At 38.7% G+C, this 27,263-nt stretch overlaps 1 protein-coding gene across 4 annotated transcripts; it reads right to left on the bottom strand.

Moving 5' to 3' along the window:
• Window positions 1-836: 836 nt before the first annotated feature.
• Window positions 837-26,726, bottom strand: LOC137075055 (gastrula zinc finger protein XlCGF57.1-like). Of its 4 annotated transcripts, none has more exons than XM_067443231.1 (4): window positions 25,649-26,726; window positions 25,146-25,253; window positions 7,357-7,512; window positions 837-2,159 (listed from the first exon to the last, which is right to left on the bottom strand). In XM_067443231.1, exons 1-4 carry the CDS (start codon window positions 25,725-25,727, stop codon window positions 1,219-1,221), a joined length of 1,284 nt encoding a protein of 427 aa, XP_067299332.1. In that variant the 5' UTR covers window positions 25,728-26,726; the 3' UTR covers window positions 837-1,218. The 4 variants fall into 4 exon arrangements, with proteins under 4 accessions (XP_067299332.1, XP_067299333.1, XP_067299335.1 ...); XM_067443233.1 differs by having other exon boundaries at window positions 2,028-2,159; window positions 6,667-7,512; XM_067443232.1 differs by lacking the exon at window positions 25,649-26,726 and having other exon boundaries at window positions 25,146-25,638.
• Between the last annotated feature and the right edge of the window lie 537 nt (window positions 26,727-27,263).

Genomic DNA, 27,263 nt, shown 5'->3' on the forward strand with positions numbered 1-27,263 from the left:
AATTAGCAGGTGGTCACCATAGACTGTAAAAAAATATGGACGTAGTGTCCATGACGTCACCCATAGGATTCTGATAAGCCGTTCTGAAGCTTAAAGTATGGGCGAGCTGGGCGTTGCCATCTTGTGAGCGAGTCAACGCGTGTCACTCCCGGATAACAGAAAATGGGCAAAAAGGCGGGATGTGCGCGGAGCTGAGGTGACGCAATAACTATAGACGGCGGATAAATGGCTATCCACTTGTAACCACGCCATTAATTATGCAGAACCTTAAGGCTTTATATAACGGAAACGAATGAGTTATAAAAAAATTCACCCCCCTCAGAGTTGTCATGAAGATCAAAATTAGCCTTATAAGCCAAAACCACAATTTGTACCAGGCTGTAAACATGTTTTTTTCTGCTTTAAAGTTGAGAATTTTAACATGGGGCTCTATGAGCTTCTGCTCCCTTCTGGAGCCTGTCCCTAGTGGCCAGTTGAGGAATTGCAGTTTACATTACTTCCGTATTGGCTTCAAGAGAGATCGCGGGAGGTTGCCGCTTGGTGGTCACCCTAGTGAGGGGTAAAAGGTGAGAACATTGTATGGATAGAGAAATCACTCTCCAAGGTTGTTTTTTTCCCCAATATATATTTACTTTTCCTGCTCATTTCTAGACACTATTAAGTATCTTTGCATCTGCCTGAAAACAAATTCTAACAGGTGAGAGGTAAAAAGTTTTGTTTTATGCAGGGCAAAACAACCCTTGATAAAACACAAAAAAAGGGTTCAATAGATGTGGGAGCTGAATACATAACCAAAACAAAAACAAGAAGACAACAACCAGATAAAATGTGTTGGAAACCCCCTTAGCTTCTTTATTAACAATCAAAACTGAAGATCCCACTGGTTACAAATGCATCAATATGGGATACTTTGTACACTGCCATGTAAGTTAAACCCTATTTCTTCTGACGTTTCACTACTGTAATGCGTCTATACACAGGTTTTGTAACCGCCGGTGCTCACTGGAAGACTACATTATCCAGCATTGGAATTTAAAAATAATAGTAATCTGTTTTGATAGTTCAATACACTGTTAAGCATAACAACTAGCTGATTTTTTTGTTGTTGTTGCTAAAAATAGAAAAAAAGACTTGACTTCCACTCCAAAGACTTGACCTGACTTGGACCACAGGGACTTGAAAACATGTCTGTCTAAAAATGTCTGTGTGAAAGTCTTCTCACACTAAAGATAAGTGAAAAGCCTCTTTCTGGTGAGTTCTCATGTGGTTATAACAGGTACTTTTATTTGTGAAATTCTTTCCACACTGAGGGCAGGAGTACGGCTTCTCTCCAGTGTGAAGTCTCAAGTGACTCTTAAGACTTTCTTTTCGTGAAAAGCTATTTCCACACTGTTGGCAGTTGAACGGCTTCTCTCCAGTGTGAACTCTCATGTGAGCCTTGAGGTTTCCTTTGTTTGAGCAACTTTTTCCACAGTGATGGCACATAAAAGGCTTCTGTCCGATGTGTGTTTTTACGTGTGTCTTAAGGTGTTTCCTGTCTGTGAAACTCATTCGACACTGATGACATATAAAGTTTGCGTTTAAGTGAATCATCATCATGTGCTGAGTGAGGCTCTCTTTACGTGCAAAACATTTTTCACACTGACCACATAAGAAAGGCTTCTCTCCAGTGTGAACACTCATGTGAGCCTTAAGATTTCCTTTTCGCTTCAAAGTTTTTCCACACACTTTGCAGGTGTAAGCTCCGTTTACAGTATGAACACTCATGTGAGCATAAAGGGATCCTTTTTGTGTGAAACTCTTTCCACACTGATTACATATGAATGGTTTCTCTCCAGTGTGAAGTCTCATGTGGTCTTTAAGAGTACCTTTTCGAGTGAAACTCTTTCCACAATGTTGGCAGTTGAACGGTTTCTCTCCAGTGTGAATTCTCATGTGGACTTTAAGGTTTGCAATTCTTTGTAAACTCTTCCCACACAGTTCACAGATTATACAACTTCTAGTTTCTGTCTTTTTAACTCTTTTTTGTGAGGAAGTCTTTTTAGTCTGTGAGCAACTAAAACGTTTTTTTTTAGTTATGAAATCATGTTGTTTCTCATACTGATCTTTCTCTTCTGTTTCATCCAGATCTTGACTCTCCTCTTTTAGGGCCATCAGGTCTACGGCAAATAAAGACAAATATATGTTAGCTTTAGTTTAATGGCACAAAGCAAGACATCAAAACATTTAAAGCATAAAAAACAACAATATAGCTGTAGGCAACAATAACAGTGTAAAGCACTAAGGCACACGGTGGAGAAATGAAGTGGATATGTCTTGAGCCTTGGTGACCAATTGTCTACATTTTCTGCTCATTATTAGTTTATTCAATAAAGACAGTTAACAATTTAGCTTCTGAGTACTGTTACCAACCCGCATATTACGTCTAGTAGACTATGAAGCCAAATTTTATAATTACCATTGTCATAAAAAACAATAAAAAAACAACTTTTTAAACCCGCCTTTCAAAAAGTGCTACAGAAATATTACAGAACAAATGTTTATAATATAACATTTAACACATAACTCTCTTGGGTTATCTCTTGACTTTTTCTCTCGTCCTGCAAGGGTTTGCTGCAGTGTTTGTTGCCGAATGTGCTACTACTGCTAGCGGAAAATTTTCTGTGCTCCTTTTTTGTGTTTTAATTTAAGAAGTTTTATCAGGTTACTTGTATTATATGTACTGGGTTTTGTATCTCCTCTTGATATTAATGCAGAACTAAGCATGCAGTTTGCAATGTGTGGGCGTAGCTTTATAACGTCATACATCCAGACCAAAATAAAAGTCCTGCTCACGCTCTGCTGTCTACTATTACAGAAGTACATAGAAATGTACTGTATGTCTTACTATTTTTACCAGATAATCCTTGTATTCAAATATAAAGTAACAAACGTGATGAACAAGTTAAAAAGAAAGCATGAATGATCTAATAAAGAACTGACAGACAGAGTGTTTTATTACCCATTATCTAAATGTGGAAACAATTCACACCTGCTCCACAGAAAGCTCTGCAGTTCACAATTATGTATTTAAATCAGCCAGTTCAATAAATGTCCTGACCATAAATTATACACAAATAAAGAATGTTTTTTATATTTATTTTTTATTGTATTGTATTGTATTAAAGCAGAGGTCTTCAACCCTGCTCCTGGGGACCCACTGTCCTGCAAAGTTGGCCTGTGTATTTTCAGCAAGTGATCCCGAAGAGGTTGATTAGCTTCACCCGCCTTTAATTAGGGTTGAGGCTTTAAGCTTGGAACATACTCTGCAAGAACAAAGAAATTTGTTCGTTTTCTCGAGGTGGCAAGAACAAGAACAAAGTTTGTTATGGCCAGTACATTCATACTTCACGAGAAAAGCAGGTGTAGGTCATCTGCGTTTCTCCGCATTAACCACGCCCACTTTAAATGTCTGACCAATCACACAATAGTTCTCGGACACCTGCAAGAAAAAAGTTCTGCGAGTTCTAGAGAACAAGCTGCAAGAACTCCCAAACCAGGGCTGCGAGAACAAACTGACGTCATTTTGTTCTCGCAGCCCTGGGAGCGAGAACTTTTTTCTCTGTTCTTGCGGGGTATGTTGCAGCCTTAACTCTGCAGGAGATTGGCTCCCCAGGAGCAGGGTTGGTGACCTCTGTATTAAAGGGTTTTCCTGAATTTTTTTTTTTTTTAAAGATTCGTACTAAACTGATTCATACAAACACAAGTAAAAGGATTGTGAAATTACAATTCAAACAGAATTCAACAATTTAAACAGTTTGTTCTTGCTCGTTGACTTAAATCAATGCCCCAGGAAGAAACTTTTGTTATAAAAAAGTGTATTTATTGATTACAATGAATCACCCTAGCAGTACAAGTATTCTACAAATATTGTCTAAATGTATTAAATAAAGTACAAATATCAAAGAGTTCTTTACTTAAGACAACATCAGCAGTGGTTCTGGTGCCAGAGAAGCTCTTCAGATGGTCAAAGCTGCATCTAATGTCCATGTACTGGTCACAGATATTTAAACAAGTGAACTCTCCAAATTAGATCATCCAGACTGGACTCTGCCTTTATATACCCTATCTCATTATCTCTTGTACTTTTCCTCCGGACTCCGCTGCTGTCTCCTGCGTCTCATCCTGTAACCATCCTATCATCCCATGGCAAGGGAATCTCTTTCCCTTCTTATTAGAGCTCTTTCTAATACATCTTTATTTCTCTCTACTAGATTTCCTTAAAGAGTAGACAAGAGGTACAATAGAGTTTTCAGTGTTAAACTTACCCTAACAATAACGGTTTTGTTAATACTCTTTCAATCCATCTGTCCATGGGCCCTGGAGCTGCCAGATACATATACTATTAACATTGTAACAATACAAAGCAGGTTGAAATCTGCAACGTTAGACTTTAATTATATGAGCCCGATCTCACGACAATGTGTATAAATAGTACGAGTATGCAATTGTGTGGAATTTGTACACCAAAATGAGTTTTGGCATGCATATGGTACGCGGTTTTTCACATGCATATGATACGTGTTTTTTCACGTGCATATGATACGCACTTTATGGCGTACTTTATGTTTTAAAGCCAAGTTAAATTAGTGTCTTAAAATGTAAAATAGTTTCAAAAGTTGGGTCAGAATAGATAGATATTCTGTGTTTTTGTGTTGCTATGCATTTGCTTGGATATTCTGGGTGGTTGCTAGGTTGTTCTGGATGACCACCCGTACAGTGCTTTGATAATTAATAAATTAATAATAAATGAATTAATAAATTCTTACCAACCCAAAACATTTAAATAGTAGTACAATGTTACAAAAGCTTTTTATTTCAGATACTATTCTTTTGAACTTTATATTCATCAAAGAATCCTAAAAAAAATTACACATCTGTTTCAACATTGATAATCATAAATGTTTCTCGAGCAGTAAATCGTCATATGAGAATGATTTTTTGAAGGATCATATGACACTGAAGACTGGTGTAAGGATGCTCAAAATTCAGCTTTGCATCAATGGAATAAATGACATTTTAAAATATATTCAAATAGAAAACAGTTGTTTTACATTTTAATAATATTTCACAATATTACAACTTTATTTGTATTTCTAATAACATAAATGCAGCTTGATGTGTAGAAGAGACTTCTTTAAAAACATTTAAAAATCTTACCGTTCTAAAACTTTTGGCCAGTAGTGTATATCAAGAGTAAGTCTGTGCGATTGTTTTGTCTCAAGATGCACACCAGTTTTTTTAGTTTGTTTTTTTAAGGCAGGTTTATAAAACATACCGTAATTCCTCAAATAAAGACCGGGGCCTTTATTTACCTGGACTTTGGAACCGGCTTTTATTTGAAGCAGGCTTTTATTGGGGGCAGGCCTGTATTTCTAATTCCATCTGTTTGAAAAATAATTGCTTTATGTAAACCGTTTTCAATTTAAAGTGATTGTTCCAGTGGACAAATATCATTGATTTTTTTTTAAAGAAACATTTGCAAAAATATCACCATACAAAAAAATAATACACATTTTTTGTAACTGCGCGCAGCTCCGCATCCGAACATGAACGAGTTCGGCCCCCAGTTTGCACATACAAATTAGGTGCTTATATTTACTGAATGAGCCTACAAAAGCAGACATAAGCCATTTTAAATAAAGATCCATGTTTAAGCAAACAAATAAATAAAACACGACATTAAAGTTTAGTGCAATTAGGAAATATTTAAGACATTGTTAATTTAGTGCATATTTTGTTCTGATGTCACAAGTCTCAAGCCTCAAATAATATCAAGCCAAGGTTTACTGGGTTTTACACGATTCTTTTGTAGTGTGGTTTTTGGTGAAATGTACTAAAATACATATCACCTGTGCACGTTAGCCCACTTCTTCTCGATGCGTTGGTTTATAGAACAATTACTCCGAATCGCTCTCTGTCGTTTCAATAAATAGCACAACGGCGAGCATGTCAAGTATAAATGCCTCGTCCGTTTGGGGAGGAACGAGAGCAGTCAGCGTAGGCTCGCGCAGTGGAGACAGGCGAAAGTATAAACAAGGCTTGAGACGCGGCGCTGAGCTTCGAGGCTTGGGTGCGACACCCTTAAGACATAAAAGAGACGAGAGGCTAATATCAGGTGTGTCTTAATCAGCTCCCTAGTTCAGTAGTCACATACTGGACATTCAGGACATACTGGTAAGTCAATGGGCTGACTCCCTGAAGATCGATATTTGTAGCCTGCATGACACGGCATTTTCACAGACATCGCATCTCTCATAGACTACAGTAGCCTATTAAAATGGCACATGCATCCGTTATATTCTCAATTTGATTTACAAAGCAATCCCTGTAAAGTTTTTAGGTTAACTATAAGAGACCAGGATTAGTGTGTGTCGCACTGGCATGACTCGCATCGGGCCGCGTGGCATCAGGATGGTTTCGCATTAAATTAACGGCATTTAGGAGATTATCCACTCATTTTCCCCCGGCCTTTATTTGTTCGTGCTGACCACACCCCCAGCCACAATCAGAGGTCCGGCGTTTAATTGTCTACAGGCTTCTATTTGAGGAAATACGGTACTTGAAAAAAAAAATCTGATTGCAAATGACTTTTCAACTCTATTTGACGCATGAATCTCCACTCACACTAAAGATACGTGAAACGCTTCCCTCCAGTGTGAACTTTCATGTGGCTATAACAAGTTCCTTTATGTGTAAATCTCTTTCCACACAGTTTGCAGGAGTACGGCTTCTCTCCAGTGTGACTTCTCATGTGAGTCTTAAGACTTTCTTTTCGTGAGTAGCTCTTTCCACACTGTTGGCAGTTGAATGGCTTCTCTCCAGTGTGAACTCTCATGTGGACTTTAAGGTTTGTGTTATTTGTGCAACTCATTCCACAGTGATGGCACATGCACTTCTCTCCAGTGTGTGTTGTTACATGTGCCTTAAGGTGTTTCTTGTCTGTGAAAGTCATTCCACACTGATAACATAAACAGCATCTGTCTTTTACATGAATCCTCGCGTGTTTACTAAGGCTCTCTTTACGTGTGAAGCATTTTCCACACTGATCACATGTGAAAGGCTTCTCTCCTGTATGAATTCTCATGTGAGTCTTAAGATTTCCTTTTTGATTCAAGGTTTTTCCACACACTTTGCAGGTGTAAGGGCTCTCTCCAGTGTGAATTAACATGTGAGTTAAATAGGTTCCTTTCTGTGTGAAACTCTTTCCACACTGTTGACATGTGTAAGGCTTCTCTCCGGTGTGAATTCTCATGTGAATTTTAAGACTTCCTTTTTGAGTGAAACTTCTTCCACACTGGTGGCACGTGAACTTACTTCTATTCGCTGTCTTCTGAGCTCTTTCAGGTGAAGTCTTTTCAGTCTGTGAGCAACTAAATGATTTTTCTCCTGTTGTGAAATCATCTTTCTCATTCTGATCTTTCTCTTCTGTTTCATCCAGATCTTGAGTCTCCTCTTTAAGCGCTATCAGGTCTAAGGCAAAAAAGAACAAAAATGGCACAAAGCAACAGACATCAAAAGATTAAGACATCTGAAACATCAAAACCATCAATATAACTGCAAGCAGCAATAAAAGGCTCAAGCACTACAGCACCATCGTCACATGGTAGGCAGATGCATTTAAGTGGGTAAATAAACAAGGCCAACTGGTTGCGATATGACCCTGAAACCACAATAGCCACATCCACGTGATTTTGAAAGTTGTCTGGCTTGAGGATAACAATATACATACAAGGTTTGGTGATTTTAGGACAGGGTTGGGCAACTCTGGTCCTAGAGTGCCACTGCCATGAATAGTCTAGATCAGGGGTGTCTAATCCTGCTCCTTGAGGGCCACTGTCCAGCAAAGTTCAGTTCCAACCTCAATTAAACATAGCTGAACCATCTAATCTAGATCTTACTGGGCATACTAGAAACTTTCAGACAGGTGTGTTGAGGCAAATTGAAGCTAAACTCTACAGGACAGTCGGCCTCTAGGAGCAGGATTGGACAACCCTGATCTAGACTATGCAGGGCAGTGGCACTTCAGGACCAGAGTTCCAGGAGTTTGGAAGTCCCTGGTCTAGCTCAATCCCTAATCAAACACACCTGAACAGTCTAACCAATGTCTCTATGGTAGCTTGAAAATTACAGGCAGATGTGTTTGATTAGGGACGGAATTAAACACAGTAGACAGTATCCATCCAGGTCTGAAAGTACCGTCCCTGCTATAGGTTAAATCAGGGGCGTAGCCATCTTTTCAGCAGTGAGGGGGACAGAAATGTCGTAATACCTTTTTTTGTTTTGTTTTTGTTTTTTGACCGATATAATTTATCGCATCTCTTGCTTTTAATTTGGTAAGATATCAAACACTGCTGAACAATAACCAATAATATCAATAATATTTCCCTTTTTTTAAATGCCAATTTTATGATTGGTTTATATACTACAAACACTTGTGCATTAAGTCTCCATAGATTTTATGCAATGTAAAAAATAAAAATAAAATTCTGATGTAAACCAGCTGTTCTCCTTATGTGAATATATAGTAAAGTGCAATTTATTCCTTTGATCAAAGCTGAATTTATCATCATTACTCCAGTCTTCAGTGTCACACGATCCTTTACTAATCATTCTCATGAGGATCTGATGATCAACACACATTTATGATTATTATCAGTTGTGCTGCTCATGGTGATGCTTAAATTTTGTGGAAACCATCTAAACATTTGTGGTAAAATTAAAAAAGAGAGAAATTAATACTTTTATTGATCAGACATGCATTCAATTGATCACAAGTAATATTTTTAATATTACAAAAGATAATAATTTATTTAATAAATGCAAATAAATGTTGTCCATTGAACTTTCAATTCACCAAAGAATCCTGAAAAATAAAATGTATCATGGTTTCCACAACATTTTTAAGCAGCACAACTGTTTTCAACACAGATAATAATCCTAAATGTTTCTTGATTATAAAATCATCATATGAGAATGATTAGTGAAGGATCATGTGACACTGAAGATTGGAGTAATGATAAATTTAGCTTTGATCACATAGGAAAAAAGCTGTTTTAACTTGTAATAATATTTCACAATATTACTTGATTTTTGATTATATAAATGCAGCTTTGGTGAGCAGAAGATAGGCTACTAAACATTAAAAAAACTGCATTATTCATATGATATAGGCTACTTTATTGTCAATAAATAAGCTACATTGAGATGGCTTGAAAAACACACATAAATAATATATTGTCGCAATCGTCTAATTGTCTTCGTCACGTTTCAGCTGATAACGATTGTTTTCCTTCAGCTGCAGCTCCAGCGTGACAGTAAGTTTCTACGAATCCACTTTTGGACTTTCTTTGGAGCGCCCTCCTCATATTTAGATATAAATAAAATGACAGGTCATGCATAGCTTATTTTTTGTCTCTGATTTTAAATCTTAATGTATTCACATTGTATTCACATGTATTCACATCACATTCTATGTATAAATACACTTGCCCTTGAAGTCAATACGCGCGCAATAAACCGAGGTAGAGAAAGCTGTCTTTAGCGTCCCTGTTAATTTGCCCGCCGCCATGCAGGGTAACGCGGGATCGAATCCCGCTCGGAGCGGTTCGACTAGAATCGGGGAGACCCTGTAAAAGTGCGGGGGACGAAAATACATTTTCTTAAAAGTGAGGGGGACACGTCCCCCCCGTCCCCCGCGTAATCTACGCCCATGGGTTAAATTTCAGTACTTCAGTCAAAAGGGGGGCACTACAAAGCCACCTGCTTAACGTCCATGATTTACCTTTTTCCTACAACTAATGGCCAACAACCCTATGATTGTGCTGAATTTCATGAAATGTTAAACATGCAAAGAGCATCGAAATACCCAGAACTGACTGGTACAGAATGGTAACCTGACGCTCCTCAAAACTGGCTAGAAATGACTGAGGTGCCCTTGAGTAAGGCCCCTGACCCCCAATCACTCACAGGCACCACAGCAAAAATGGATGCCCACTTTTCTGGGTGTGTGTATCCACGGTTTGCAGTGTATGTTTTCACTACTTACTGATCCTAATGTTTGTGCACTAGTGATGCATGAATCGTGGTTATATTTGGGCGGGTCAAGTAATAAAACAAATAACATAAAAAAAATTGTGGGTGGGTCACGGGTGGATGAGAGAAATCATTAACATGTTGATTTTAAGGTAAAATGCAATGAACACACAATTTCAGCTAATTTCAAGATCAAAGGCCACAATGAGATCAGCATAAGCAATAAAAAATATAATATAGTAATATAATATTTTTTAATGAAGACAACGGTGTGTTAAGCATTAGGATGAGATGCTGACCATCATTTAAGTTTCATTTGCAGCAGTTTGCTCTACTCAAAACACAGCATGAATGGAGTATCTACATGCATCACTGTCATTGTTTGAATGTTTAATGGGACTTTACATACTGTATTTTCCGGACTATAAGTCGCTCCGGAGTATAAGTCACATCAGTCAAAAAATGTGTCATGAAAAGGAAAGAAACATACATAACTGTAATGAAGAAAACAAGGAAAGCTAATCGCGGACTGTAAGCAAGATGGCCAAAGCTGAAGGAACGAGTCCACAGATGCTAGAACTCTCTGCCGGGAGAAGCTCAGCCGCGCAAGACTACGCTGTAGCAGTGTGAATTGTTCTACTCTAATTGTACAACATGCAGTTTGTATTTTGCAGAATAAGTTTTTCTTTATGGGGGCATTTTGTTTGTGGTCAGTCTTTCTAAGTTGTTGTCTTTAAGTTAATATTTCAGTTAAGAGTTTTTTTTTTCTGTTTTCAGTTTTTTTTTTTTTTTTTAGGGTTAGGCTACAAGAGCAGCATAGAGCGCCCTCTGGCGGCTATATGTTTATTCTTGTCAGTCAGTATGAATTAAATTTGATATATAAGTCGCACCTGACTACAAGTTGCAGGACCAGCCAAATTATGAAAAAAGTGCGACTTATAGTCCGGAAAATACAGTACTTGAAATCTCCAAAATGTATACCATTAACCAGTCCCTCCATGATTTTGCGATGTTGCGATTTTTTTTTTTCATACAAACTGTGCCCATTTCTGAACTAAACTGCCAGTGTAAAAACTCCCTTTATTTATATTCCCAAAATGAGAGAAATCACTGCTTTTTCTGAATTTTTAAGCTTAGGCTTAAGAGAAATGAAGTAGTTCTTTGAAAAACAGCTGTGACCCATGTCTAGTCTTCATGCTGTATAATTGAATAAGTATGATTTTACTAATAATAAACGTATGCTTGAAGTATTCAATGAGGCCTAATAATAATAATTATATATATATATATATATATATATATATATATATATATATATATATATATATATATATATATATATATATATTATTATTATTATTGTTATTATTATTTTTATTTTTTTGTGGTGGTGGTGGAACAAGCAATGCTATATATAAATATATAGTTAGCATCTTAATTTAATCTTTATTTTATTATTTTATTAACTAAACTAATTTAATGTAAAGAGCTTTCATTGCTAATTAAATATAGTAAATGTAAAAAATAAAGAGTTAAACCTAATTAAAAAGTGTTTCTAAATCAGTGTTGGCTGCAGACTTAACTCCATACATCTCTGCTTTCGATCATTATATAATCAGACATTATTTGCTTTCGATTAAACATTTTTGTTTATAATGGACATTTAAGTTTTTGCAGGTGCAGATCTTGTTTAAAAATAAAGCTTAGTTTGTTCTATTTTGCTGTGTCTTTAAATCTTTTATTTTGCCTTTTTATAATGTTACTAAAGGTAAGTTTTGTTCTCCTTATCAATATTTTTTATTTGAAAGCTACCTCCGCCTCACTCAAATGTCACCGCTACAGCCGGAATGGATGCTCCAAGCAGCTTATTAATTGGGTTTACAAAGCCATTCACGTTTGAACCTCCAGAGCCAGAAACAAACTTAGAGGACATTGACATATTTGATAACCAACATTATCCCCCTCGATCTGCAACAGAATGGTCCGTGCTAGTTATGTAACGTTAGCTAGCATAAACGTAGCCAAATACTGTTAGGCTAGCAATAAATAACATAGAATAAAGTGTATTTTGCCACTTTATAGTCACATATTAAACTAAAAAATATATATTACAGATATAATATATGGGCCATTCTACAGAATTGGTGCAAAGTCAGAGGTGGAAACATCTTGAAAATTTTTATTTTTTCCCCACAAATTTTGCATGTATGCAAATTGTATAATATCCAAGGTACACATTTATAGTAATTGTGCAGTTAATTCTCATATTGTATTTTCAGAAAATGATGAAATATTTTCCTTCTCCCCAAATTTGTCACTACCGAAACACAATAATATATCATTTATTAAGAAGGCTTATAATGACCTATTACGATTTTTTTGCATCTACCTACTAAAAATATTTTGTTTCTATTTTTAAAAAATATTTTTACAGGTTAAATCAATAATAATTACAATTTTAAGAATATTTAAAGTGTAATTTATGAGATTTGTTGTATTTTGAATCCAATCTTTTTATGTAGAAGGCATAAAGTTTATCATACTGATTCTAAACATAAGGATTCATTAGTTCACATATGCATTAAACCAACACTGTCATAACATATTATTTAATAATTTAATATATGTTATTTTTGACAAAACATCCCACGTTTCGGTAGTGACTGCTCATTTTCGGTAGTGACAGTACTGTTTTGGTAGTGACCACAATACTTAAATTGTCATAGCTTATTCAGACTGTCAACATTTTATGTTAATACAAATAACTAACTATGTTGCACATATGCAGTCAGCACATATAGCAGACACATCTGACAGTAAATATCTGATAAGATCACCTAGAGCTATTCTATACTTTGGGTCTTGAGGTGCAAGTGAGATGAGGTATGCACAGATTGTTCTACCTAAAAACATCTTACAATGTAGATTGTTTCAGAATCACTGTTTTATTTTTACAAAATGTCCATTGCAATAGACATCAGAATTATTTAAGTGTACAAAATGGTCTCACTTAAAAATGACATAAAATGGATTCCATCTATAGCCTAAAATTACAGTAAATTAAGGAACAAATATAACCTCCATTCCAATATTTCATGTTAATTTTGAAGTGAGGGAATGTGAGTGAGTGAGTGAGTGTGTGAGTGTGTGAGTGAGTGAGTGAGTGAGTGAGTGAGTGTGTGTGTGTGTGTGAGTGTGTGAATGTGTGAGTGTGTGAGTGAGTGAGTGAGTGAGTGTGTGAGTGAGTGCGTGTGAGTGAGTGAGTGTGTGAGTGAGTGAGTGAGTGTGTGTGTGTGTGTGTGTGAGTGAGTGAGTGAGTGAGTGAGTGAGTGAGTGAGTGAGTGAGTGAGTGAGTGAGTGAGTGAGTGAGTGAGTGAGTGAGTGAGAAATGTAATTCTCCTTGTCAAGTTAATTATATAAATTAACATTACTGACAACAACCTAACAACCCTTCGCTAGTTTCATGGACTGCACCTTTAAGTAATTGTAATGTGATGAGGTTACAGAATTTAAACTTGCATACTAAACCACTACTAAAACATACTACAATACTAATGATTTGCATAACTGTACTAAAATTTAGTTTAATCCTCAAAATAAAGGATTATTTGTTCCCTTTTGTCACTACCAAAACAATGATGTCACAACCGAAACTTCAAGATTTGTTTTGGTTGTGACTGTTTTGGTAGTGACAATTTTAGATAATTTTGAGCCTAGTTCGAAGATGCTAATCAGCACACGGTTAGCAATTACTGGTCAGAACAGTTGTACACATATAAAAACGAAATTTTATGGAATAACATCCAAAAAAGTGTTCTTAATCTCAGAAAAAATGTGTTTGGTAGTGACATTCCTTAAAGTTACACACAGATTTTCAGACTTTAAAACACAATTACATCAAAATGATGGGACAAATCTTTTCACCAAGTAGCATATGAGACAGAGGGACACAGGAATATTTCCTGATCCAAAAATTAGGGGTGTGGTTAAAATCAGTCTCAGCCAGTGGACTAAAACATTCACTGTTTCGGTAGTGACATGAAAATGGGGGACACATTTTTTTACATACATTTTCATGATTTAAAACTAAAATATAAAATGTATATTTTTTTATACTTCATTTTTTTAAAACAATCAAAAAGATATGTTTAAAAACAAGAAAGAAAAAAATTACAAAAAATGTTTAAATATAATTTTCACAAGTTGAAATTTAGATGTTAGGGTTAGGGACAGCCACCTCCCAATTGAAAGTACCCAATAAATGATGAGTTTATATATATAAAGCTTACTGATATTTGAAATGTTATAGTGGGTTTCAATAGATAATTGAAGGATCTTAGTAAACATCTAAGATTTGAATAATTAAATGCTTTTAAAATGTGTTTTTTTGATGTAGGACAGCAGTTTGCACCAGTTCTGTAGAATGGCCCATATACAGGTTTACAGATATAATAGTTGAAATCACTTGTCTAAGGAATCATATTGATGTAACTTATATAAACAAAACAAAATCACGTTAGAGGGTTTCAGGATTTAGTTACTGTGGACTAACATTACCTTCTGTAATTATAACAAGCACACAAGGAAACTTACACTCATTGGTGGGCATTAATGTTATTGCGGATGATGTCAGCACCTGCTGTCGGCGAGACGGGAGGATGAAGGCGGGAGATAATCGGTTCAGCCCTATTCACCAGTAACAGCGGATTATCGGTGAATTCCAGTTGTCTCCGACGAAAGTTTATAAAACTATCCTGTGTAAAATGATCACTATAGAGGCGGTTGTTGGTGGTGATCCTCAGATCTGCATCAAAGTGGCTCTTCACAAAATTTATTTACCTCTTCTTGATATGATCGTTTTTCGGGTATTTAAATAAGGAAACTGATCTGTTAAATGACTACATCCAGGTAACGCATTTCCGTAATGAAGGGATAGCTAGCTAGCAAACTGTAGGCTATAAGTACTCGCGATTCAGAGGCAAACTGATGCGAATGTGCTCTAGTCATAGAGCCTCAGTGGCTCCAGTACATCATCGACAGTAGGGGCGGGACCAGGCTCAGAGGCTCCAGTGCGTCATCGAGCCACCGTTTTAGCCCCGCCTAGAAAATCCGGAGCACAGCAATGGTGAAAAACTGTTTAAAGGGGGGGTGAAACACTCAGTTTCAGTCAATCTCATGTCAATCTTGAGTACCTATATTGCATCCTTCATATCTCCGAAAAGTCTTTAGTTTTATCATATTTATAAAAGAAATATAGGCTGTACCGAGTCTTTCCGGAAAAAACCGAGCGCCTGGAGGCGTATCGTGTGGGCGGAGCTAAAGAATGACAAGCGCGCAAAGCGGTGACGTCCTCAAGCGTGGAGAAACCGGAGAAACCCATCTATCTCAGCTAATACAGATAATGATCCACAATCAAATCTGAGGGAGAAATAAATTGAACAGGAGAAACGGCAACATCAGGACGTCCGTCTCTGTGGTATGTAAGTTACTGTATTTAATGGCCTCTCCACATTTGTGTGTGTTTACTCGCAGTGTATGAGGACATGATTCGGTTTATGGACTATTGTATGCGACTAGACCTTAGAAGTAGCAAGCAAAACGGTTTTGCACGTCAGAATACTGTAACGTTATACAGAGAACAACAATGGAGTAACCGTTAACAGTTAGCGCATTTGAATGACGAAGCACGCGATCGTGTCGTTTACTGATGTTTACTCATGCGTCCGTAGCCAAAAGCAGAGACATTTGAGGCAGTTTAAGTTAACTCACCGGCTGCTTCCAAAGCAGGACCGAAGCTTTAGCGCTGGGACTGCTCCGTCAAAAACACACTTCTTTGGTATGATTTGGTAAAGTCCTGACAGCAGTGGTGTGTAAATCCATTTTGAGACGCAACTGAAACGATGTTTTGAAGCTTCCCGTCATTTCTGCGTTCAAATCGGTTCAAATGCAGCGCTGCCTTCCCGGAATGCTGTGCTGAAGCGTTGAAGTCGCTCGACGTCACCCATAGGAATAAAGAGAAGCGCGGCGCCACATAAGTGTTCACGGACGACTGGATCTGCACCTGAGAGACTGTTTACAGCGTGCTCTAGTCACGCGCACACGCGCGCGCACCCTACCGGGAGAAGAGCCCGTACAGCCCATACATGGACCTTCCGCTCTTATTAACGTCAAGTAGACCCATACTCGAAAAAAACTCGCCGAAACTTGTGAGAAACCGGAAGGAGTATTTTTGACACAGAAATACTCCATCAAACGTCCAAAATTAGTTTTTGAAACTTTGTCTATGTTTAGGATGGGAATCCAAGTCTTTAACAGTGTAAAAAGCTCAGTATGCATGAAACAGCATTTCACCCCCCCTTTAACAGTCTTACTCCACAATTTAGTACTTCACAGTTCACAGTCTTTGCAATGTGTTTTAGCTATACATTTCTAACATTTATAACGTGTTTAGAATTGTTTTATAGAATTGCCTTTACAGGGACTTTAAGTGAGTGTAAATGAGAGTTAAGGGTCGGTTAGTGGGCGGCCCAGACTATCATAGCTCAGTCTACTGGTCTTATGTCTCTTTTGGGGACGGAATGAACAGTATCTACTACTTTTTTGGTAGAATTAGCTATGCCAGGCTCTTCCCCTTCTAAACCGGGATCTCCCATTTCACTTGGACTCTGATCTGAGAGTTCCCCATGGTCTTCCTTAGTAAACATTGGCTCTGCCATTTTTGCAAAGGCTCTATCCAGTTTACCTCCACGGCAAACATTTTCCTCCTCCACTGCAGATTCCTCCAGTGTGATACACTCTGGCCTGTGCTGTCTCTCAACCATCAGTGGAATAATACCACAGGTCATCCTCTTAACTTTCAGAATATTTCCCCAAATTACTTCCTGTCCTAGCCACATTCCTTTCTCTTAATTATCTTCTCCGTTTTCTCTCCACAGATCTTGTCCTGGTCTCCAGCGGTGCAGAAACTTTCTTTGGTTCTCCAGGCTCAGACACATACTGTTGATGTCTACCAGGTCCATTTCCACCAGGCAAAACCCCAAAATACACATCCACCAGTAGACAAGCCTCTCTTCCGAACAGAAGATAATATGGTGAGTACCTGGTGGCCTTGTTCTGAGAACAGTTGTAGGCATGTACAAATCTATTAATATGTTGGCTTCATCTGTTTTTCTCTGCAGGCATTTAGGGTACGGAGCATGGAAAGTAGCGTCCGGTTGAACCTATCCGGCTGGGAATCCCCTTGTGGAATAGGGAGACGTTCTGGATTTTCTAAATCCCAGCATACTCATGAGATCTTTTATGATACCACTCTCAAAATCTCGTCCATGATTTATTTGAGTGGATGCGGGAGGGTAAGCCATAGTGAACAGAATTTGTCACACAGAATCTTGGCCACAGCAGGAGTTTGAAATGCAGACAGGTCCAGATATTTAGCATGCCAAATATCTCGTGGGCGTCTGTGACTTATCTTATCATTCACTCTCTCTTTAATCATTCACACTGCGAGATTGTCACTCAAGTGCATGAGCACCGTTTTGCCTATGATCTCGGGCATTTGTCTGCGATTTCGCAAAACCTGTCGGCAAGTCAAAATCGGGGCTAAAATTGGGCAGTGTGAACTCGGCTTAAGTCGAATGGCCGACTACTGGTCATGTGGTTCAATGGTGCAACCTTCTTGGGTAATGGATTTCTTGTTATGCAACAGCCAAAACTCTTAACATACTGCTCTTTGTATGTAGACATTCTAGGCCAATAGAAACAATCTTTCAGAAGTTCAGTAGTTTTCTCTACTCCCAAATGACAAATGAGTCATTGTGGAAGAAGTGCAGTACTTTGGACCAGTACCTCTTAGGTAAGATTAGTTGAATTTTTTCTCTACCACAGGAACATTTGGTTACTCTGTACTGAAGTTGACTTTTGATCTTTAATTTGGGTCCCTACCGCTGTAACGGAGCAATGGTAGTATCAGAACTCTGTAAGTATTTTTCCTGACTCCACTTCTCGCTTCACTACACCAACTACAAGGGCTCTACTCTTAAGCTTTCTTCAACTCCATTAGTCAGCTGTTCCATGTGACCCAGACCCAAAGCTGTGGGACAAGATAATGCTTCTGGAATACTCTGAGGTGAAATGCCTAAGTGATCCACAAGCCTGGATGATGACTCCTCACTTTCAGTAGTCCCTGCTAACTAACAGATGGCGCTTACTCATGACTTTTGAATTTCCTTCCATTCAGAGCGAGCAGTGGATTTACACAGATAGTGAGACAAGACATCCTCATCAATGTTGTGAATTCCTGTTATAAGTAGCTAATGCAGCTAACAAACGATGATCAGTCACACTCAGCTTGGCACTTGACAACACATAGGTAAGTGGATTGTTGTCCGTTTTCACCCCCATATAGTCATGGAACTTGTTCACAACTGCTCATTTTAGCACCAAGAACTCAAGCTGATGAATGGGGTAACGTTGCTTGGATGCACTCAGCTTCCTGGCCTCAGTCCACCAGAAAGCTCCTGATTCAGAACAGCTCCAAGTCCGGTCAGACTGGCATCTACATGCAGTACATATAGTTTGCTGGGATCGGCGAAGGTGAGTACTGGGACATGCGTGAGACAGTAAGGTATTTTATGGAAAGCTGCTGTACAGGTGTCATCCCAACGCTCTCCATTGAATGGCTTGGATGCTTTGAAGTATTTCTTGCCATCTGTCATTTTCCTGTTTTCCCCAATGTTGGTGGTAATCTTTAGTAGGATCTGTCAAAGGCCTCACAATGGTGGATTAATCCTTTATGAATCTGCGGTAATACCCACAAACCCCAGGAAGGATCGTAAAGATTTTAGGTCGGTGGACATTTTTACAGCGTGTTACTGCTTCAATTTTGGCTGGGTCTGGTGATGCTCCAGCAGATGACACAATGTGTCCCACATACCGAACCAGAAACTGGCATTTGTCAATCGATACTTTCAGGCAACACTCTCTCAGAATGTCTAGGACTTTAAACAGCCTCTCTTCATGTTCTTCAAGTGTGCTCCCAAACACGATGATGTCATCAAGGTACACCATGACTTGGAGGAGGTGCATGTCACCAACGGCTTTCTCCATTAGCCGCTGGAATGAGGCTGGTGCTCCAGTAATTCTTGAAGCATACGTTCAAACTAGTAAAAACCCAGAGGACAGATGAATGCTTTTTTTTTTTATCCTTGTCCTCGTCAGCCATCTCAATTTCAGCAGATCTATGGAGAACCATTTACTTCCAGACAGACAATCTAAAGCATCATCAATCCTGGGAGTGTTGTATTGGTCAGGAATTGTTCTGGAATTCAAAGTCTGGTAGTCTATGCACATATGGATGGTTCCATTTTTTTCTGAGCAATAACTATTGATGAGGCATAAGGGCTCCTGGATTTTGTTATGACTCCTGCAGCCTACAGGTCTTTTAAGTGCTGCCTCGCATCATAAATGGGTGCGTTTACATGCACGTTCTTACGCCGATTATGCCTAATAAACCGACAATGAACATGGTCATGTAAACGCGGTAACGCGTTTTCTTCTATCGGAGTAAGGTCATAAACGGTGTAAGCATAAACCGGTCGGGACAGGTAGTTTTTTGCGTCTTACCTCGATTTCAGGCTGCATGTAAACGCATTAACCTGCTTTCTGTCAGCTTATTGAACTGCGTAGGCGCGATAGGTGACAAAAACACAAACTTAGAGCAGATTTAAATGCATCCAGACTAGGGATGCATGATATTATCGGCACGACATCGGAATCGGCCGATAAACGCTTAAAATATAAAAATCGGCATCGGCCGATATGAAAACATCATGCCGATATGCCTTGCCGATATGATAACGTGTTGATATGCGCCTGCAATAACTCACGTGTGCAAGGAGTGCTACAGCGATAAGACCATGTCAGCACTGCGGTCATTCTTCAAGTGAAAACAAGAAAATACATTGCATGTACAGTGATTTATATTGACTGTTTTTAAATGCTGCCTTGAATTTCTGAATGCACGTACAGAAGGACGTGACCGTCAGCAGCAGATTTGCAACGTTTTCACAACAAAACTAGCCCGAAACAAGCCCAATCGCGTCTCCCCACTCTAGCGCGTGCGGCAGCCTCCACAGCAGCAGAAGCTCCTCCAGGTCCTAGTGCCCTCCAGCTAGACCGCTATATATTTATACATGTAGTGGCGGCGCTGTTGTTACAGTAATACAATGAAAAGTAGAATACACAAATAAATTGAAGTTACTTCTAGTTCTGAATAAACAAATCAGTAACGATGTCATAAATCACAAGCATGACACTTGTAAATTAAATACTTTTATATACAGTGTATTAATCTGTAATAAAATTTTACAAAATGGATGATGAAAAATAATCCAAGGAGCTCTAAAATAATTGTAGAATTAAAAGACAGCATCAATGGATGTGATGCCACCCCCACTTCATGTGCACAAACGTTAAATCCAAAAATACAATATTTAGGTTACAGCTGCATCTGGGGTGAAAAATGACTGACTTTATTATTGTTATTTTCAGAGCTTTTAATATACTCTTATCATAAAAATAACTTTATTAACATTTATTTATCTTCAACAAGAATCCTTTTAGTAAGGATACCTCAGAAATCTGAAACCAGAATAAAAAAAAATATTTTTTGCTCAAAATGGTGTTGTTTCCAAACAAAGGGAAAAAATAAACATTTATCAGCATCGGCCAAAACGAGCTGAAAAATATCGGCCTATCGGATACTGGCAAAAATCCAATATCGTGCATCCCTAATCCAGACAGAGCGAGCTAGCATTTTGCATGAAATAATGACATATCACAAATGCAGACTCGTTTAAGACCCAGAAAATTGTAAGGATGTGTTCTCTTCTCATACCGCAGAAGTAGAAGAGGTTTAGTCAAAACGCTGTATCTGTAACTGATGAGGGATAATATGAGCCATAAATCTCCCGCTGACATGCTTTATTTAACAACCGACGTAACAATCACAACCAACGTAACATTTGACAAACTCAGAGTCAGATATACTGACATTATTATTTTTGACGTCACTACATGGAAATAACCCTGTTTATTAAAAGTCATGTAAACGCGGTTTACTTGCATTGTCAGTTTACTGGTTTGCATGTAAACGGGGAAAACTGGTTATTTCAATAAGCTGATTTTTTGAGTTATCAGCTTACTGGTGTGCATGTAAACGCACCCAATGTCTGCAGGTGCAACACATCTGGATTGTTCCCTAAATGGTCAGCTGTCACTCAGTCTGATAGTATGTTTCATGCCTTTGGCTCTTCCCACATCCCACTCCTCAAGGGAAGACACGTTTCCGTGCTCAGCTTGTCAGGAACTCAGAGAAATAGGAGGACTTAATTGCTGTGATGATCATGAGAAAAGTTTATTAGAAAACTTGGAGAACAGAACATAAGCAGTCTCAGTGTGGCAGTAAAAGTCTGTATTTTCTCTTATGGCGGTTCCCGTGCGCACAGCACAAATATCAGCAAGCGTGCAGGAAGAGGGGACCACCAACAGGCAGAGAACAACAGGTAGTAGCACCAAAAGACAAATCCCTGACTCAGCAAGTGAGACAGTCTTGCTACCAACCCCTCGTCTTAAGGTTCCTGTACACAAAAGTCAGCAGGTAATCACAGAAAAACATACACAGGAACACAGAACATGAGACGGTCACACGACATACGCATATGATCAACTGGGAAAAAGAGGTAGATACAGCTGGGCATATAAAGGGAAGAGGGAACAAGTGACAGGTGTAGGAGATCAGCTTGTGATCATCTGATAATCCAATCACAAGCTGCAGAGAAATGACAGGACAAACAACAGGAAGAGCCAGTGACACAGCTAACTTCTCCCTAACGGCCATTTCTGGGAGCAGGAGCACCACGTGAGCGTCAAGCAGGAGTGTCGCGTGAGCAGCAGTCAAGCGGGGGTTTTGCCGAGCCTATTTTTGCTGCGCTGCTGACGCTCAATTAAAGTGAAAGCACACTTTTAATGGACAAAATAAATGTGATTTCACACAAAAAGTGCTTAAAATCAACACAAGGAGCATGTGTAGTGTATTTTAACAATAACTGGAATTCCTCTTTTCTCTGGATCTCCTGTAAACATGGTTTTAGGAGGGATGACTGAATCCTCAGTGAGTGTGCTTGTTTGATACACTAGAGTCCTGACTGAACAAGGTCAGACATTAAAAGAAGCTTGCATTGGTTCTGATTATTGCAAGAACTTGCTGGGGACCCTGACATTCAAACTTGCTATATATGATTGCGTCCTTAAAGGCATACATACACATGAAATATCAACGTAAAATTCACTCACATCTAAAGGAACTGTATGCAAGAAATGTATTTCAATGAATCATAATATGGCCCTGATATGTCAGTAGACATTAGGAAATCATGTTAATTTCAAATACAAATATCGCTGACAATAGAAGTCCAGCCAGGATATTGTCATTTAAAAGTTGTTGCAGCTCTCAACTGATGTTGACATGAAAAAAAATCTAATCAAATCAAATAATAATAAAAAAAAATTAAAGTGTTTCGGCATCCGGGTTGCCAGCTCAGCTCTAATTACCACAGCTGCAGCTACAAATGTTCCTGCAGCTTATCTGGCAACCTCGACTCAGGGAGGAGGGGGGAGGGGATACACCTGCAGTACCAGTTTTGGCCACAATCTTACATGCACTTCCTTTAAGCTCTGGTTTAAAACCAAATTAACCAAATAAATCTAAAATAAACACATTACTGTAAAATTGTATTTTACAGGTTTACATATGCATGTACGTCTTTCTGTGGTTAAAACAGCATTTATGTTAGCGTTCATTCATGTTAATTGATTCTCATCAATGAACCAGAGTTCTGACCTATTAGTTCACAAGCAGCTTCAACTGAGGCACTACAGCGATCACAACAAATTAAAGAGCCCCAAAACTTATTTATTGTTTAAATTTCTTTCTTTATTAATTACAAAATTTGAAAGCTAAGACGTCCTATTGTCAATTGTGTTAATAATCTTGAAAGTACATTAGCCAACGAGGGACATACCCATAAATAAAGCTTCGCCTTTCACGTTTTAACACTCGATGGCACCGTGTTGAATGTGAAGAGGGGGATTGCCATGTAATCTTGGACTAATTGGCCACCGTATGAGTTAAAACGAAATCAGAATTGAGAGGAACAGAAACTATTATTCACTGGAGGGTCATATACTTTTTCACCACTAGATGGGGGAAAATATCACAGTGTAGCTTTAAGGACTGAAGACATTTTTCTTTTTGTCAATGTACTTTGTATTGATAAGTAATTGAAACTGATGGGTTTTTTTAAAAAGAAAAATATCCATATTTATACAGATTATAAAGTAAGATATCTAGCTTCCACCAGACCACCTTCTGTATTCAACTTACAAAAAAGCAAAAACTGCAAAAAAAGCAAAAAACTGGTGTGACAATGACATTGGACGTACTGTAAGTCTTTCGCTTGAATATGGAAGGTGGTCTGCCAGCCCAGAAGCTAGATATTTTACTTTATAAAAGTTTTAAATATAGATATTTTTCTTACACAAACCTTCATGCTTCAGATGACCTTTATTAACCCCCCCCCCCCCCCAATACAATTTTAATATAACTAAATATGTATTTGTCTGAAAGAAGAATGTCGTATACACCTAGAATGGCTTAACCGCGAGTAAATTATAGGAAAATGTTCACTTTTGGGTCCACTATGTCTTTAAACCAGGCGTGTCAAACTCCCTGGAGGGCCGCAGAGTTTATGCTGCATTAATGCCTTGTTGTAATTGCCGTTGTTAACAGAAACAGAGTTCCAGCACTAGTTTCTTACTTTTATCTGTGAAGCCAAAATTTAATTCAGAACCAGATAGGCCTTCTGGGTTTAACGTTACACAAATTGAGGGCTGTCATAATTCCTCGATTAAATTTGAGTACTTGATTTAAAAAAATTTAAAAAATCCTCAAATGCAATTTGCTCATGTTGAGTAATTGCAAAATACCAGAAGTGGCGCAATCCAGAGACGAAAATCCATTAACCGCACTCTTAAACTGTTTCTAATGGGTCCTGCACACTGTGCGATTTTTCAAAATCCTTTGCGAATGTCCCTTGTCAGACTGTACGAACATGATCGCCATGTCACACTGTAAGATCTCAGTTGACATTAATGTCAGACTGCACGATAGTGAAGGTGGGCTAAAAACGGACGCGTGCAAGAAACTCACCCGGAGTTTTATATCATCAATGAATGACGCGTTTGGTGACAGTGAGCTGCATTACACGCGGGACTGAAATGCTGGCTACAAAGAAATCTCTAGCTCTCGTTTTGGTCATAGTTTGTCTTGAAAAACTGAGATATTTTACTGTCGTCGTAGGAGAAGTCCCACTGCAGGATTGTGTGCCAAATCTTCTGACACTGCCAGAATTTCGTCTGAGGTAAAATTTGATCGCAGCGCTCATTAATCGGCTACCGGTGAACATGTCAAACTAACGACCAAAGACGTCAGATTTTAGCCTAGGATCTGAGGAATCTTTTAGGATTTGCTAAATTTGTCTCAGACGGCCAAATCGTGGGCAAAATCGCACAGTGTACACCTGGCTTAAGGCTATGTGATGTATTAAAACCAGTTAAAAACCATAGCATAATGCTGTTGTAAATTCACAGACATATATGCCCCACAGGTTTAACATGCGCTTCATTTACATGGGTGTAGACTACTTGAGTGTGTTTGAGCATTTTTGTTCTGTACTTTGCTTAGGTGTTTTTATATTACCACAAAAAAAAAATCAGATTACTCAATCGCCAAAATAATTGACTGATTACACGATTACAAAAATAATTGATTGTGACAGCCCTACACAAGTTGGAACATGTCATAATCACGTCTGGTCATGTGATCTCAACATCTACGAGGCGACCCGCTCCGTGTTAAACCCGTTTAATTAGGACATTTCAACATTAATTTCTGTAAAGCTGGACATTTTAATAAGTAACAAATGACCGAGTTCAGCTTTGAGAATGAAACCAACCTGTTTTCTCCTCCTCAGTTTCTTCATCTTTCACTCTAAATGTTTCTTCAATCGTCAAGTCTTCGCTCTCCTCTTTAATAAATGCCATCTCTAGAGTAGTGATTTGTCCTGTTTAAGATGAGAACAATTAACAGAAAGAAAAACAAATGCAAACTTAATCTCTGGGTGCGTTTCAATCAAATTTTTCTCTCGCTAACTTCCCTCAGTCTCGTTCACTCGGATGTCCGTCATTGTTTATGTTGTTCGAGCGACCACTACCGGCAGAACCCTTGACATGTGTTTAAATGAATCACTCCAAGCAATCTTCTACGAATCTGGTTTATTATTTATAGCTTTTCCTCATGAATTAGTTTACACAAATTCTATAGGCCTGCTTGTTTGCATGCTTGGGTTGTATAAATATAAAAAACAAGTATTTATTATGAAGTGTGGCATATTAGACATTTCATGCATTTAAAGGGTTAGCTCACCCAAAAATGAAATTTCTTTCATTATTGACTCACCCCAAAGTCGTTCCACACCCGTAAGACCTCCGTTCATCCTCGGAACACAGTTTAAAGGGGGGGTGAAATGCGGTTTCATGCATACTGAGTACTTGGATTCCCATCCTAAACATAGACAAAGTTTCAAAAACTAATGTTGGACGTTTGATGGAGTATTTCTGTGTAAAAAATACTCCTTCCGGTTTCTTACAAGTTTCGGAGAGTTTTTTTCGAGTATGGCTCGGCTTGACGTCGATAGAGCGGAGGGTCCTTGTATGGGCCGTACGGGCTCTTCTCCCGGTAGGGTGCGCGCGCGCGTGACTAGAGCGAGAGAGGAAATGCACGCCCATAAACACTCGCTCAGCTGCAGATCCAGTCATCTGTGAACACTCATGTCGTTATAGTCCGTGCCACGCTCCACTTTATTCCTATGGGTGACATCAAGCGACTTCACCGCTTCAGCACAGCATTCCGGGAAGGCAGCGCTGCATTTGAACCGATTTGAACGCAGAAATGACGGGAGGCTACACAACATCGCTTCAGTCACATCTCAAAGTGGATTTCCACGCCACTGCTGTCACAGGACATCACCAAATCATACCAAAGAAGTGTGTTTTTGACGGAGCGGTCCCAGCAATAAAGGTTCGGTCCTGCTTTGGAAGCAGCCGGTGAGTAAAACTGCTTCAAATGTCTATGCTGTTGGCTGTCGTCGCATGAGTTAACATCAGTAAACGACACGATTGCGTGCTTCGTCATTTAAATGCGCTAATGGTTACTCCATTGTTGTTCTATGTATAACGTTACACTAGTCTGACGTGCAAAACCGTTTTGCTTGTTACTGCTAAGGTTTAGTCGCACACAATAGTCCATAAACCCAATCATGTCCTCATGAACTGCGAGTAAACCCAAATGTTGACAGGCCACTAAATACAGTACATACCATAGAGACGGACGTCCTGCTGTTGCTGTTTCTCCTGTTCAATTTATTTCAGCCTCCGGATCTTATTCTGGATCATTATCTGTATTAGCTGAGATCGATAGCCATGGGTTTCTCCACACTTGAGGACGTCACCGCTTTGTGCTCGATCGTCATTCTTTAGCTCCGCCCACACGATACGCCTCCAGGCGCTCGTTCCCCCCCCCCCCCCCCCGCCCCCCCCCCCCCCCAAGATATTTTAGACCGGGGGCTTTCTGTCCTTTGAATGCAAGTGTAATCCATCTTGCTGTCCACGTCCAGAGGGTAATGAAAACATCAAAGTAGTCCATATGTGACATCAGTTGGTTAGACTCTTTTGAAGCATCGAAAATACATTTTGGTCCAAAAATAACAAAAAATATGACTTTATTCAGCATTGTCTTCTCTTCCGTGTTCCTCAAACAAAGATTAAAACGGTCATGAATCATGATTCAGAACACAAACTGCTGAAATCATGTGACATTGGCGATACGAATCACCAGACATGGGGACTTGTGACTTGGTGACTTAAACTCGAGTCGCTATTTTTATGACTTGTGACTTGACTTGACAAAATAGAAAATACTTAAGACTTGACTCAGACTTGGAAGTTAAAGACTCGGGACTTGACTTGACTTGACTTGAGACACGATGACTTGAGTGTTAATCACATCATGTTTT

The sequence above is a fragment of the Pseudorasbora parva genome, chromosome 5 (genome assembly GCF_024679245.1).
Source record: "Pseudorasbora parva isolate DD20220531a chromosome 5, ASM2467924v1, whole genome shotgun sequence".
Taxonomy (NCBI): Eukaryota; Metazoa; Chordata; class Actinopteri; order Cypriniformes; family Gobionidae; genus Pseudorasbora; species Pseudorasbora parva.

Excerpts from the sequence above, each read along its gene's own strand:
- LOC137075055 (XM_067443231.1), bottom strand. The coding sequence starts at position 25,727 with ATGAAACCGCATTTCACCCCCCCTTTAAACTGTGTTCCGAGGATGAAC. Across the intron at positions 25,254-25,648 it reads GGGTGTGGAACGACTTTGGG|GACAAATCACTACTCTAGAG; the intron begins GTGAGTCAATAA and ends CATCTTAAACAG. Across the intron at positions 7,513-25,145 it reads AACTGAGGAGGAGAAAACAG|ACCTGATAGCGCTTAAAGAG; the intron begins GTTGGTTTCATT and ends TTTTTGCCTTAG.